General features: G+C 31.2%; 1 protein-coding gene across 6 annotated transcripts in view; it reads left to right on the forward strand.

The window, feature by feature from the left end:
• The window catches only part of LOC123672378 (ubiquitin carboxyl-terminal hydrolase 47), a 312797-nt gene extending 296097 nt beyond the window's left edge, over nucleotides 1-16700 (forward strand). For 5 of the 6 annotated variants that reach the window (XM_045606467.1, XM_045606472.1, XM_045606469.1 and 2 more), the window contains one exon: nucleotides 15871-16700. In XM_045606467.1, the coding sequence (XP_045462423.1) occupies nucleotides 15871-16045 (175 nt within the window). In that variant the 3' untranslated portion in view covers nucleotides 16046-16700. The remainder of the gene's footprint in view (nucleotides 1-15870) is intronic. The other variant, XR_006746263.1, reaches the window with a different exon arrangement.
• Nucleotides 16701-17152: the final 452 nt, after the last annotated feature.

Raw genomic sequence — 17152 nt, forward strand, 5'->3', positions numbered from 1 at the left:
TTCAACAATGCTCATACACTGTTACAATTTACGATCGAACAGGAAAAAGACAAAACATTAGACTTCTTGGACATGACACTCATCAACAAAGACAACAAAATACTAACAAAATGGAAAAATGAAAAACAAAACTCCGACCGCATCTTGGACTATAATTCCAACCATCACACCGGACAAATACGAGGCACAATAATTGGATACATTGACAGAGCCCTTAAACTTACATCACCGGAATTGAGACCAAAAATTATAAAAGAATTGAAAGACCGACTTATTAAGAACAACTACCCTACAAAGATGACTACACCACTAATAAACCAAAGAATACATAGACTGTACAACACGATAATAACTGAGGAAAAGAAAGAACAAAAAACACGAATACCAACCAATTCCCTACACAAAAAGCTTATCTCATAAAATAACGAAAATATTAAAACCCCACAACATCGAATTAGTCCATAAACCTCAAAATCAAATAAAGGAGATTTTCACTAAATTAAAAACTTCAACACCCAAATCTAAGAAGTCTAATCTAGTTTACACTATTCCATGCAAAAACTGTGACAAGCAATACATTGGACAAACATCACAGAGATTACACGACAGACTCAACGCTCATAAATACACAAAAAACGCAACAACGGCACTAAACAAACATAAAAAGACAAAAAAACACGAATTCGACTATGACGAGACAAAAATACTAACAATAGAGCCAAAACGAAAACAGAGAGAAATATGGGAGATGATACACATACAATCAAACTTGGAAAAAACAGTAAATGATAGACAAGACGTAAAACAACTCAGTCAATTTTATGTACCACTCATTAAAAAACCGACACAACAAAAAGAAGCAGACAAGACCTAAAACGTGACACATACCAAAGAAGACTGACTTTGACATTCACGTTCCAATATTGTGAATTGACGAGAAATTGAAGGTGGGATACATTTATTTTAATTTACTTATTTTGTGGGGTAAACTATTGTGTATACTATTTTAAATGTTTGTGTTTTTTTTATAGGCTCAATTTTATTTAATATTTTATATTGTAAACTATCAAATGAATCATTTTTACTGAAGAAGGAGAGTCTCTCCGAAACGTATAATTATACATTTTTTTATATGAAATAAACAACTTCATTAAAAACCTGACACTTCCAAATAAAAAAAGTACTATTGACTATATATATATATATATATATAGTAAAGCACCTGGCGGATGATGTTAACCGTCCCCCGTATATATATATACGGTTAACGGGGGACGGTTAACATCATCCGCCAGGTGCTTTACTCCTATTGAAGGTGACGACAGGATTTTACCTTGGTGCTCCCACCCGGTTGATCCTATATAACCACGAAAGTGTGAAGGAAAAAAAAAATATATATATATATATCAGGTGTGTGAATAAGTCTTTCCCGTTTTTTGTAATAGATGGCGCCACCAATACTGTGCGAGTATTTAATGGTTACATATGTCATAATCAAAGCTTATTCATCTGTCAACAATTCCACACTAACACATTAGTTGAAATTTTTTCGCATCATAAATTTTTGAAATCGTGAAAATGTCGAAATTTGAGCCGAGTCGACGTCATTTGCGGGAAGTTTCACTTTATTGGTTCAATTTGAAGAAATCTGCTGCCGAGGCGCATCGGTTGCTTCAGGAAGCTTATGGAGAAGGTTGTGTCGATGATTCAAGTGTTCGCGGATGGTTTCGACGCTTCAAAAGTGGCGATTTCGACGTGGAAGACAAGGAGCGTTCCGGGCGGCTGCAAATCTTTGAAGATCAAGAATTGGCGACTTTGCTTGATGAAGATTCGTGTCAAACGCAAGAAGAACTTGCTGAAGCATTGGGAGTTGACCGAACAACCATTTCCAAGCGTTTGAAAGCCATGGGAATGATCCAAAAGCAAGGAAATTGGGTGCCGTACGAACTGAAGCTGAGAGACGTCGAACGGCGTTTTTTCACTTGCGAACAGCTGCTTCAGCGACATAAAAGAAAGGGTTTTCTGCATCGTATCGTGACTGGCGATGAAAAGTGGATCCGTTACGATAATCAGAAGCGAAGAAAATCATGGGGACTACCCGGCCATGCATCATCATCGACGGCCAAGCCAAATATTCATGGCGCCAAGCTCATGCTCTGTATATGGTGGGACCAGCTAGGTGTGGTTTACTATGAGCTTCTGAAACCGAATGAAAGGATCACAGGCGAGGTCTATCGACGACAATTGATGCGTTTGAGCCGCGCACTGCGAGAAAAACGGCCACAATACTCCGACAGGCACGACAAAGTTATTTTGCAACATGACAATGCTCGCCCACATGTTGCACAGCCGGTGAAAACATACTTAGAAACGCTCAAATAGGAAGTCCTACCCCACCCGCCGACATTGCTCCGTCTGATTACCATCTCTTCAGATCGATGACGCATGGCCTGGCTGACCAGCACTTCCATTCCTACGAGGAAGCCAAAAAATGGGTGGATGACTGGATAGAGGCCAAACCGGTCGAATTTTTTCGCAACGGGATTTGTATGTTGCCAGAAAGATGGGCAAAAGTTGTAGCTAGCGATGGCCAATACTTTCAATAATTCATTTGTAACCATTTTTTCACAATAAAGGCTCAAAATTTGAAAAAAAACGGGAAAGACTTATTCACACACCTTATATATACAGGGTGTCTGGTGAGGAATGGGACAACGTTTAGGTGGTGATGAGGGATGTCTCAAGGAGTGAGAAAATGCCATTTGAAATCATCTGAGGTACATGGTTCCTGATATACAGGGGGTTTTAGAAAAAATGTGGAAATTTCAAATGACCATAATTCAGGAAATGTGAGAGCTAATCCGATGATTTTTCGTATGAACAATGATAAAGTGAGTACGAATCTGTTTGAACGAAAAATTCGAAATAAAATCAGATCCGGACTCAGAAATTTCAGTTTTTCTGAAATTAGGTAAAAACAACACCCTGTATGCGGTTTTCAAATTTTTTGACTACAGATTCTGAGAGAGCAGGAAAAATACTTTCGAACTCAACTGTCATCCCGAATGGCACAAATTTTTCCTGCTTTCTATGACCCTTCGAATGTCAATCTTCCGATTTTCGCTCCTTACATATTATTATTTTCTCGACATTTCAGAATAATGAGATCTCAGATAGTTACTCATAAGAAAAAAAAGGGTCATAAACGAATCAAAAATTTCATAAAAATTATCAAAAAAGCGAAAAACAGTTACGAACTATTTCTGAAGTACTAATTCAGTAGGAACAAGATTAATGATTAATTCTTCAAATATTGTTCAAAATGAAAACCGTCAACTTCTTTTCTCTTAGTCGACCTTTCAGATGAGTTTGGATCATTTTTTCCTGTAATATCCAAAGTTTCATTCGTCATGTACATATTTCTATCATTAGTCTTGAATCTAGTTGCCAGTTATGTCAATTCTATGGTGTGCTATCATTTATGATGAGAAAAGATAGAGCATTTAGTTATCTGTCAAACTAGTGATTTAATTGTTGATACAATCTCACTTCAATTTGTTGAAAATCATGCCGCACACATTTTTTAATGAAGAGTATGTTGACATGCTTTTGGTGTATGGTAAATGTGATATGAACGGAAGAGCAGCTGAAAGGGAGTATCGTAGACGTTTTCCCAATCGTCGGGTTCCAAATCACAAAATTTTTGCCCGCCTTGTTGCGCATACGAAACAACATGGTACTTTTCCCAGCAAAACAGTTTCTGAAAGACCACATACAATAGAAGAGAATATCCGTGAAAATATTTTAGAAACTGTGCAAAACGATCCGGGAGTAAGTATCAGATGATTGGCTTCAAATCATGAAGTATCGAAATGGTACGTTTGGAATACTCTGAAGAGTGAAAAATATCACCCATATCACCCTCAAGTTGTCCAGCAGTTGGAACCTGGCGATGAGATCGCACGGCTTCAATTTTCCAGGTGGATAAGAAGTCATAGAAGAAATGTCCAAAGAATATTATTCACAGATGAAGCTCAATTCACTCGCGATGGAATAAACAATGCTCGAAATAATCACCTATGGCATCAACAGAATCCTTTCGCTGTCGTACAAAGACAATCACAGAGACGTTTCAGTGTTAATGTGTGGTGCGCAGTTTATGATAATAATTTAATAGGTCCCCATTTTTTCGAAGAAGGCTCACCGGAGAAATTTATAGAGATTTCCTAATGAATGTTTTTCCTAATTTATTAGGAAATATTAATCAGAGAGGACTTATCTTCCAGCATGATGGAGCACCCCCACATTTCTCAATTTTAGTGAGAAATCATTGGAACGAGGTATATCCAAATAGATGGATAGGTCCAAGAGCATGGCCACCTCGGTCCCCCGACATGACACCATTAGATTATTTCCTTTGGGGACACCTTAAAACTATGGTGTACGGGCGAGAAATAAATACAAGGGAACAATTAATTCAGCGAATAATAGACGCATGTGACGAGATACGAAACAACCCGAATGTGATAAGGAAAGCAGTTTTGAACTTAATGAAAAGAGCAGATAAATGTGTAGAAGTTGTCGGTTTTCATTTCGAACAATATTTGAAGAATTAGTCATTAATTTTCAATATGTTAACTGTTTTTCGCATTTTTGATAGTTTTTATGAAAGTTTTGATTCGTTTATGATCTTTTTTTTTACTTATGACAAACTATCTAAGATCTCATGTTTCTGTAATGTCGAGAAAATAATATGTAAGGAGCGAAAATCGGAAGATTGACATTCGAAGGGTCATAGAAAGGAGGAAAAATTTGTGCCATTCGGGATGACAGTTGAGTTCGAAAGTATTTTTCCTGCTCTTTCACAATCTGAAGTCAAAAAAATTGAAAACCGCATACAGGGTGTTATTTTTACCTAATTTCAGAAAAACTAAAATTTCTGAGTCCGGATCTGATTTTATTTCGAATTTTTCGTTCAAACAGATTCGTACTCACTCTATCATTGTTCATACGAAAAATCATCGGATTAGCTCTTATATTTCCTGAATTATGGTCATTTGAAATTTCCTCATTTTTTCTAAAACCCCCTGTATATCAGGAACCATATACCTCAGATGATTTCAAATGGCATTTTCTCACTCCTTTAGACATCCCTCATCACCACCTAAACGTTGTCCCATTCCTCACCAGACACCCTGTATATATATATATATATATATATATATATATATATATATATATATATATATATATATATATATATATATATATATATATATATATATATATATATATATAATATATATATATATATATATATATATATATATATATATATATATATATATATATATATATATATATATATATATATATATATATATATATATATATATATATATATATATATATATATATATATATATATATATATATATATATATATATATATATATATATATATATATATATATATAAAATATATATATATATATAAAAATATATATATATATATATATATATATATATATATATATATTTTTTTTTTTAATATATATATATGTATATATATATATATTGCGTGTGAAGGAAAAAAACAAAATATTTATATATATATATATATGAACTTTGTGTGTTCCTGATTGGACCGCGTCTAATATTTTGTCGTGTTCGACGTTTCGGCTCCGATTTTGGAGCCATTTTCAAGAACCGTTGACTTTACGCCGGGGTCTCAATCTGCCTACTCCCCAGGTATCATCAACAAGAGTTTTCTCGTAGGTGTGGTTATCTTCACTTGGAAACCTTTGATTTCCTGTCTCATGGCAACGCATCGATCGATAACTCAGCCCCCGACAACAACCCGATCGACAATTCAGCCTCATACCACCCGTACCAGGCTCCCAGTTGCCACCCGTTCGATAACAACCCGATCGATGACTCGAAGTCACATGACAGCAACACAACCGGTTCCTGCACGATCGATAACAACTCGATCGGCAACAAACCGATCGACAACAACTCGATCAATAACAACTCGATCGATAACAACTCGATCAATGACTGGAGGCTGCCTAACAACTACGCAACCGGCACCTGCGCAATATCCATCACGTGGGTCACCCCCTTCTACTATGAATACAGGACCTCTCGTGGTTAACATTCAGTTGCCTCGAGGGACGGAAGATAACCACACCTACGAGGAAACTCTTGTTGATGATACCTGGGGAGTAGGCAGATTGAGACCCCGGCGTAAAGTCAACGGTTCTTGAAAATGGCTCCAAAATCGGAGCCGAAACGTCGAACACGACAAAATATTGGACGCGGTCCAATCCGGAACACACAAAGTTCAAATATTTCCTACCGCGGAAACCTATCCGAACATATATATATATATATATATATATATATATATATATATATATATATATATATATATATATATATATATTTTTTTTTTTCCTTTTTTTTTTTTCTTGTTTCACACTCTCGTGGGTTCAATCAGATTCGCCGGGTGCCAGCACCAAGGCGAGATCCTCTGTATATATATATATTGTTATGGAATGGTATTATCAACTTATAAAATCAATGAGAATACATTACCAGACTCTATCATTCGGAAAATACAGCAAATTCATCAAATAGATAATAAATTTTAACTTGATATGATCCAATAATTTTAAAGAAAAGTAGAGTAACTTTATTCATTTATTCCATTCATTTGCACATTATAAAAGTAGCATAAATCCAATATTTCTAAAGTACTATATCAATATTCATTCAAAGCATCTCAGGATCTGAAACAAAATGAAAATATTAATAAAATTCAAGTTCAATTTGATAAAATCAACAAAAGATATTCAACTCAAGTATCAGGAACCATTTATATATCATGTAAATAATGTTAAAAGAGTCAAAAGACTGAATATTCAATTTTCATTCAAAATGATAAAAAATAATCATTTATTTTATATTTAATTTCATTAATTTTCATGAAATAGCTTGTGATCTAGTGAATTACATCTAGATGCAATCTCAAAAATGTAATACTAGCCAAAATTCCTAATAAAATTGTAAATAATGGATAGGGATAGGATATCGAATGATAAATCAGGGATTCCAAAGTAATTAATGTCTCAAACATACAAAAATGTATATAGTTCATTAGATTATAGTATAATTTAAAAATATGTAGTAGATTTTAGGAGTTATAGATAGAAATCTTTGAATATTAGGTCAAAAAAAGTGAATATTAGAAAAATTTCAAAATTGTATATAGAATATTTGAAACTTTTGTAACTTCGAATCGACCGAATGCAACATATGTGGTACCAAAAGATGGGGAATTAAATGAAGAAATTAACTAGATCAAGATTGAAGAGAGAAAACTTACCTCAAAAGAGAAAATTGCGAAAGCATCATATTTGGAAAATTTTTTGACATCCAAGGCAATCTTGATTTCAAGAAAAAATTGAAAATCTATATAAAGCCCAGCCGAATGACAGCTAATCAGTCAGTAAAAAACCATTGTTGAGAGCACATCACCTGACTCAAGAAATATACCTGAAATAATTGATAAACGAAAGAATTTATTTACGAAAATTTGCAAGATATTAAAATTGTTAAATACGTACCTGAAAATCATTGTGAGAAGAAGTGAAAAATTATTTAATCAATCTCAAGAAGTAATTTCCCTGGATTCAAACAAGTTGAAGCAGTGAAGCAATATTAAATGGAAAATGGATTCAAAACAATGCAACTGAATTAATACGAATTAAGGTTATAATCCATTCGAGGTTAGGAGCATAGAAGACGATACCATACCATAATATAGAACACTGATGAGGTCGATGAAGTTTTAAATACGTAAATATAAGATTAGATTAATATAAATTTAGTTATTAGATAAGAATTTCTTTATAGTTAGTGAATTTCGAAAATATTAATTAAATTAAAAAAAATATATAATTGAATTTGAATGAACCCTCCTGAGATATATAGTCGGCGCAAAATTATAAAATATATAGTATCAAATTTAGTTATTGGATCGAATCAATTTAAATCAAATCAACAACAACATAATCTCAACTCGTATATAAGATCCATAACAATTGTCGCCCAACGCGTGGCTTATATAAATTCAATTACAGCATGATTATATTAATTCAATTACAGCATTATTTTAAAAAAATTTCAAATTAATACATAATTGTTGGAATCATATCATCGATTATTCAATAAAAATGGAAACAAGAAGTAAAACTAAAATTGGAGAAAAAGGGGATGAAGAAGAAAATGCAAGAGGAAATATGGAAATAAATGAAGAAAATAGAAAAGAACTGAATTTATGGGATATAATGAATGCAATAAAAAAATTAGAAGAAAATTGGAGTAAAAAATTTGAAGATTGTTCGAAGAGTTTAGAAGAAAATATGGGTAAAAAATTTGAAGATCAGTCGGAAAAATTTGAAGATCGTTCGAAAAAATTGGAAGATCAATTAAAAAAATTTGAAGATCAGTCGAAAAAACTGAATAAAAATTTTAAAGAAATTAAGGAAGAAATGAAAATTCATTTGGCAGATAAGGTAATTGAAATGGAAAAGAATCTTGGGAATATATTAATGATTTGCAAGGAAAGGTTATATACCAAAAGAAATAAAGTACAAAAAGAATCTTCAGCTGAATTAGATACAGAAAGTAAAATATATGAAGAGAATTTGGAGATTTGTGAAACTGGAGTTCACAATCTAACAGAAGGAAATCTGAGTATTATATATAATGATATTGAAAAACAAAATGAGCAACTAGAAATCAATAAGATTGAAATGTATAAAATTGCAAGAATTCAAAATGAGAAGTCGAATGAAAAATTGAAAATTTTAGGAGAGATCAACATGAATTTCAATGAAAAATTAATAAATCAGTATACAGCACCTTTAATAGAATTTTCAGAAAGTAAAAACAAGATTGACCAAAATACATATGAGATAGAAAATCCACAAAATTCAATAGAAGACAAATATTATGAAAATAAAGAGATAATTCTGAATTATAACAGTATAAGGGATCCTCAAGCAAAACCATCCGAACGATACATTCAAGAAGTAGTGAAATATTCAAGAAAACTTGTCAATAGAGAACAAAACAAATGGGATATACAATTAAACAGAGTGGAATTTTTGTTGAATACAACGCATAATACAGTTAGAGTAGAAACAAATTTATATTCAATGAAACAAGAAAGAAATTGTTACAGAACAAGTCGTATAAATAATGAAGACATCATGAAGAAGGTAAAAGTAAGATTGAAAAAGAATAGAAAAAGATACAAAAAAAAATGGAGAGAAGGAATAGAAGGAAATATGTGAAGTTTAAAAAAAAAAGGAGATTTGGTTATTGTACGATTCCACAGGGTAACAGACAAGCGGAATAAGATTTGTGCGAAATTAAAAACTCCATTCGAGGGACCATATATAATAGATAATGAGAATGGTTTGAATAGTTATGTATTAAAAGAATTAGAAACAGAAAGAATAAGAGGAATTTTTCATATTAATGATTTATATGAATTCATCCAGACAACGAATGAAAGTTAATTTAAATTTCAATCAAATTTCAAAATGTTGGAGAAATTTTAATATTTTAAATTTTATATTGAAAATAAAAAATTTCAAATATTAAATTTGGGGAATTGTTATGGAATGGTATTATCAACTTATAAAATCAATGAGAATACATTACCAGACTCTATCATTCGGAAAATACAGCAAATTCATCAAATAGATAATAAATTTTAACTTGATATGATCCAATAATTTTAAAGAAAAGTAGAGTAACTTTATTCATTTATTCCATTCATTTGCACATTATAAAAGTAGCATAAATCCAATATTTCTAAAGTACTATATCAATATTCATTCAAAGCATCTCAGGATCTGAAACAAAATGAAAATATTAATAAAATTCAAGTTCAATTTGATAAAATCAACAAAAGATATTCAACTCAAGTATCAGGAACCATTTATATATCATGTAAATAATGTTAAAAGAGTCAAAAGACTGAATATTCAATTTTCATTCAAAATGATAAAAAATAATCATTTATTTTATATTTAATTTCATTAATTTTCATGAAATAGCTTGTGATCTAGTGAATTACATCTAGATGCAATCTCAAAAATGTAATACTAGCCAAAATTCCTAATAAAATTGTAAATAATGGATAGGGATAGGATATCGAATGATAAATCAGGGATTCCAAAGTAATTAATGTCTCAAACATACAAAAATGTATATAGTTCATTAGATTATAGTATAATTTAAAAATATGTAGTAGATTTTAGGAGTTATAGATAGAAATCTTTGAATATTAGGTCAAAAAAAGTGAATATTAGAAAAATTTCAAAATTGTATATAGAATATTTGAAAATTTTGTAACTTCGAATCGACCGAATGCAACATATGTGGTACCAAAAGATGGGGAATTAAATGAAGAAATTAACTAGATCAAGATTGAAGAGAGAAAACTTACCTCAAAAGAGAAAATTGCGAAAGCATCATATTTGGAAAAATTTTTGACATCCAAGGCAATCTTGATTTCAAGAAAAAATTGAAAATCTATATAAAGCCCAGCCGAATGACAGCTAATCAGTCAGTAAAAAACCATTGTTGAGAGCACATCACCTGACTCAAGAAATATACCTGAAATAATTGATAAACGAAAGAATTTATTTACGAAAATTTGCAAGATATTAAAATTGTTAAATACGTACCTGAAAATCATTGTGAGAAGAAGTGAAAAATTATTTAATCAATCTCAAGAAGTAATTTCCCTGGATTCAAACAAGTTGAAGCAGTGAAGCAATATTAAATGGAAAATGGATTCAAAACAATGCAACTGAATTAATACGAATTAAGGTTATAATCCATTCGAGGTTAGGAGCATAGAAGACGATACCATACCATAATATAGAACACTGATGAGGTCGATGAAGTTTTAAATACGTAAATATAAGATTAGATTAATATAAATTTAGTTATTAGATAAGAATTTCTTTATAGTTAGTGAATTTCGAAAATATTAATTAAATTAAAAAAAATATATAATTGAATTTGAATGAACCCTCCTGAGATATATAGTCGGCGCAAAATTATAAAATATATAGTATCAAATTTAGTTATTGGATCGAATCAATTTAAATCAAATCAACAACAACATAATCTCAACTCGAATATAAGATCCATAACAATATATATATATAATAACTATTGTTGTAAGAGCCAAAATAAATATATTGAATGAAATTTAAGGGTCTTTAGGCTCGGGTTTTAGGAGTAAATGATTGACTACTCTTTATTCTATGCCAAGCTTTCGCATTAATTTAATGCTTCTTCAGGGCTTCTGCAAAAGATCAATAAAATACAATTAATAAATAACAAATTTTAGAAAACAAACAAATTTACTCACTGAATGTGAGGTTTTACATGGATAACATCTGCCACAAACGTTGTAACTAATAAAAACAAAAAGTTATATTTTGATTTCATAGGAATTCTCCAAAAACTAAATCAACTAAATCTATTTCACAATTTAAAAACTCTTCCGGTTGATAATCTTATTTATACACAATTTAGTAACTCTCATCTAAGATAACACAATAATGACATTTGATGGTTATGTTTCTGTTATTATAGAAAACTAGTCTCTCACTCCTCTATGTTCCCTGTCTTCTTTATTCATCTATTGGGCCGTCATAAAAAGGTTCCATTTTTATCCTTTCTAACAAATAACTGTATATAGAGCTTAATTTGTTCGTATCTGTCTTCTTATTTATGGTTTCATCTTCTTTGTTTATTTTAATCATTTCGTGAATCAATCTTTTTTGATAATTTCTCTCTGTTTTGAGTACCTCAACACCTTCAAAATTCACATGATGGTCCAGATTATGCGCATGCGCAGCCAATGCACATCTCTCTGGGTATTTTCTTATGTCCGATCTATGTAGCGCCACTCTACTTTTCAACCATTGGGAGGTATGTCCTATATAACATTTGTCGCAAGTATCACATTTTATTTTATAAACGACATTACTTTGGAAGGATGTTGGAATGGGGTCCTTTATTTTGGTGTACAATGACCTCACCGTTTTTTGATTTTGGACTGCAATTTTGATGTTTTCCTCTCTGAACACATTTTTCAATTTTCCTGTCAAGTTTGTAACATTTGGATACGATGCATAATGTGTTCTATCTGTTGTCATATTTTGTTCTTCTGTTTGTTCATTTTGAGTGGTACCATTAGCATATAGTAATTTCTTAATCATGCTGTTAGGATAATCATTTTCTTTAAGAATCTGGTGTAATTTTTTTAGTCCTTCATCTATGAATGATTTATGGCATATTTTTGATATTCTTCTTTTCATTTGGTTTATTGTGTTAATTTTCACATTTATGCCATGGTCTGAGTGGAAATGAATAATTTTGTCTGAATGTGTGTCCTTCCTATACCATTTCAATTTTACTATTTTATCTTGTCTATATGCTCTAGTGTCTAGGAAGGGTACTGAGTGATGGAGATCTTCTGTTTCTAGTGTGAACTGTAAATCTACACAAAGCGAGTTGAACAAGTCAAGTGTCAGTTGAATAAATGTTTCTGGTACTATCATCATGATGTCATCCACAAACTTTTTTACGAATAGAACAGTATATGGTAATTTAGGTAAGATTGAGTCCAACTGATGGTCCATAACATACTGTGCCAGAATAGGGGACAACTTTGAGCCCATCGCGCATCCGAAAATTTGTTGATAAAATTCTCCCTGAAACGTGCAGTAATTATTTTCAAGAAGAAAAGTGATTATTTCCATAAATAAATTCATGTCTAAGTTCGTGTGCGGTCTTATATTTTCCCACTTAAGCTTTAGAATTTCGATGATTTTTTTCTTTTCCAAATTTCCGAACAAGTTAACAACGTCTAGTGATATTAGTCTGTGGTCATCTGGTATCTCGAAGTCATTAATTTCCTGTGCATACTGGAATGTGTCTTTGACGTAGTATCTATTGTCGGTATTATAAGTACTTTTTAGCGCATCCGCCATAAACTTCGACAGTGAATTTACTGGACTATCTACGCCAGAAATAATTGGTCTTAGTGGATGTCCTTCTTTATGTAATTTTGGATTTCCATAAATTTTAGGTGCTACTCCATTATAAGTTTTCATTTCTTTGGCCTGTTTTGGTGTTATATATTTCTTCCGTTTTAACGTTTCAATGTATGAATTGCACTTTTTTTGAATGCTATCTGTTGGGTCCCTAGATAGCTTTTTGAAGTCCTTAGAATGAAGTATAGTTTTCATTTTTTCCTTGTATATTTGATGATCCATAATGACAGTTGTACCGCCTTTGTCACTGTTTAAAACAACAAGGTCATCGTTGTTCTTTAGAAATTCTTTTGTCTCTCTAAACATCATGATGATAGTACCAGAAACATTTATTCAACTGACACTTGACTTGTTCAACTCGCTTTGTGTAGATTTACAGTTCACACTAGAAACAGAAGATCTCCATCACTCAGTACCCTTCCTAGACACTAGAGCATATAGACAAGATAAAATAGTAAAATTGAAATGGTATAGGAAGGACACACATTCAGACAAAATTATTCATTTCCACTCAGACCATGGCATAAATGTGAAAATTAACACAATAAACCAAATGAAAAGAAGAATATCAAAAATATGCCATAAATCATTCATAGATGAAGGACTAAAAAATTACACCAGATTCTTAAAGAAAATGATTATCCTAACAGCATGATTAAGAAATTACTATATGCTAATGGTACCACTCAAAATGAACAAACAGAAGAACAAAATATGACAACAGATAGAACACATTATGCATCGTATCCAAATGTTACAAACTTGACAGGAAAATTGAAAAATGTGTTCAGAGAGGAAAACATCAAAATTGCAGTCCAAAATCAAAAAACGGTGAGGTCATTGTACACCAAAATAAAGGACCCCATTCCAACATCCTTCCAAAGTAATGTCGTTTATAAAATAAAATGTGAGACTTGCGACAAATGTTATATAGGACATACCTCCCAATGGTTGAAAAGTAAAGTGGCGCTACATAGATCGGACATAAGAAAATACCCAGAGAGATGTGCATTGGCTGCGCATGCGCATAATCTGGACCATCATGTGAATTTTGAAGGTGTTGAGGTACTCAAAACAGAGAGAAATTATCAAAAAAGATTGATTCACGAAATGATTAACATAAACAAAGAAGATGAAACCATAAATAAGAAGACAGATACGAACAAATTAAGCTCTATATACAGTTATTTGTTAGAAAGGATAAAAATGGAACCTTTTTATGACGGCCCAATAGATGAATAAAGAAGACAGGGAACATAGAGGAGTGAGAGACTAGTTTTCTATAATAACAGAAACATAACCATCAAATGTCATTATTGTGTTATCTTAGATGAGAGTTACTAAATTGTGTATAAATAAGATTATCAACCGGAAGAGTTTTTAAATTGTGAAATAGATTTAGTTGATTTAGTTTTTGGAGAATTCCTATGAAATCAAAATATAACTTTTTGTTTTTATTAGTTACAACGTTTGTGGCAGATGTTATCCATGTAAAACCTCACATTCAGTGAGTAAATTTGTTTGTTTTCTAAAATTTGTTATTTATTAATTGTATTTTATTGATCTTTTGCAGAAGCCCTGAAGAAGCATTAAATTAATGCGAAAGCTTGGCATAGAATAAAGAATAGTCAATCATTTACTCCTAAAACCCGAGCCTAAAGACCCTTAAATTTCATTCAATATATATATATATATATATATATATATATATATATATATATATATATATATATATATATATATATATATATATATATATATATATATATATATATATATATATATATATATATCGTGAATCTATTAAGGGAATTCGACTGATAAGAAGGTTATTTATAGTACGACTGTTATCTGGAGACAATATATATATATATATATATATATATATATATATATATATATATATATATATATATATATATATATATATATATAAGAGCACTCAACATCTCAAAGAGCTAAATCTACCTAAGAACACAATCACATGGATGCAGAAAGTGATTTTGGGAACCGTGAATATCTTACGGAAGGTCGTATACCCCCATTGATCAAAAAGAGGGTTATCCTTGATGCCTTGGCGTCCGGATAACTCGACGAAACCCATAATAAGTGTGAAATTAAAAAAAAAAAATATATATATATATATATATATATATATATATATGTTTTGTTATTTAAGCAATACTTGAATTTTTTATCAGTTTCTTGTATGTACTCTTATTTAGGGCTTTGACAATGGACCATGCGATGTTGTCAACCCCGGGTGTGGTGTATATTTATGGTATTTGTGGAGGATTCAAAATAATTTCACTCCAAAATTAATGAACTCTCCTTGCATTTTCGTGTGAATCGTGCGGAACACCGACCTGATTTCTATCACATTTACTTGTTTTAAAATAAAGTCTTGCGGTGAACAATTTCAGAGGTTCGTAGTTTGTAGATTGTCACTTGATGCTGAAAAACTCCAACTGATCCTCATCTAATCTCTACTATTAGTAGAATACTATCCATGACCAGAATTTTCAACCAACATTTGGCTAGATTTTTTTTTATATACTTTATTTTTCTGTGCTGGTATTTATGATTCGGCTAGAATTTCTTCATATACTTTACTTATCTGTTCTGGTTTTTTTTGATAAAATTGAAATAATGAATTTATGAAAAATCATTCAAATGATTTTAAAAACATTAACATATTCCATTTATGTTGCAGAGATAATAGGGAGCCTCTCAAGACATTAACAGTTGAGGAAAAGAAAGAAATGAATTTGCAAGAAAACAAACGCTTAGGTCTACATAATAGTATAAAAACTTACTCCCCTGGCAAAGAGAGGGCTCTTAAGATATATATAGATACATCGCCTAATAAAAAAAATTGTATAGATTGACCAGCAGATAAACTGCATTCAATTTTCTACTGTGTAGTGATTAATGGTCTAATCATTGTTTGTTTCATTATTAATTTCTGTTGCATCGTATTTATCCATCAAGATTCTGCCACAATGTCATTGTTTGCATCATTGTTATCAATAATTTTTAATTTTATTGGTTTTTTGAATGGACGTCTTTTGTAATTTATTTGAACGTGTATTATACCTTGTTTGTAATGCCCGCTAGTATAATAAAATAACAACGAAATTAAAGGGTTACAGGACTTATGTCAACGTTTGGTATGGAGCATATATTTATATTTGTTTCCACTTTTTTGCACCATGACTAAGTTTCCTTACCTGAGATACAATTACTCAATGGTGTAAGTAAGGTTGTGTATTATTTCATAAAAAAGGTACTGCGTTTTGGTTAATATTTTCAAAATTTATCCATTGGTCATAGTATAATTTGTTTTAATATAGGAATTCTAATAAATGAAATTCCTCAAAATGACAACTGCACAAATGCATCTATTTTTGAGATACCAGGGTGAATTGATCTTGAGGAAAATCATAAAACTTTTGAAAATTCATCTCTGTAATACCTGGCCATAATGTTTCTTTTTTTATGAAAATTATTCGAACTTTTTGAAAATAAATTTCTCTGAATTAATACTAGTTTTTTCTTTAATTTCGTTATTCATATATATATATATATATATATATATATATATATATATATATATATATATATATATATATATATATATATATATATAGATATATGTAGTTTTGAAATGGTTATTTTTCATAGCAACACATAAAATCTCAAATGGTGGAAACTGTTTCGGAGGAAGCTCTCCTTATGGTCATGAATATAAAGGAAACAGGTTAGTACAAATAAAGATATCAGGGTGAGGATGTTTCAAACATGAATAGTTGTCTTCAGCTTTCTGTTTTTTTGGCGTTGAATATAGTTCCAACTGCATTTTTTGCTTCAGGAATATATCTTCCTCTCCTGGCATATTTCCCCAAGATAATATTCCGTATGAGATAGCTGAATGAAACTCTCCGAAGTATGCAATCTTTGCAGCCTGTTCACCGGCCTATTGTCTTGTTCTCCTT

Source organism: Harmonia axyridis, chromosome 2, assembly GCF_914767665.1.
Source record: "Harmonia axyridis chromosome 2, icHarAxyr1.1, whole genome shotgun sequence".
In the NCBI taxonomy this organism is placed as follows: Eukaryota; Metazoa; Arthropoda; class Insecta; order Coleoptera; family Coccinellidae; genus Harmonia; species Harmonia axyridis.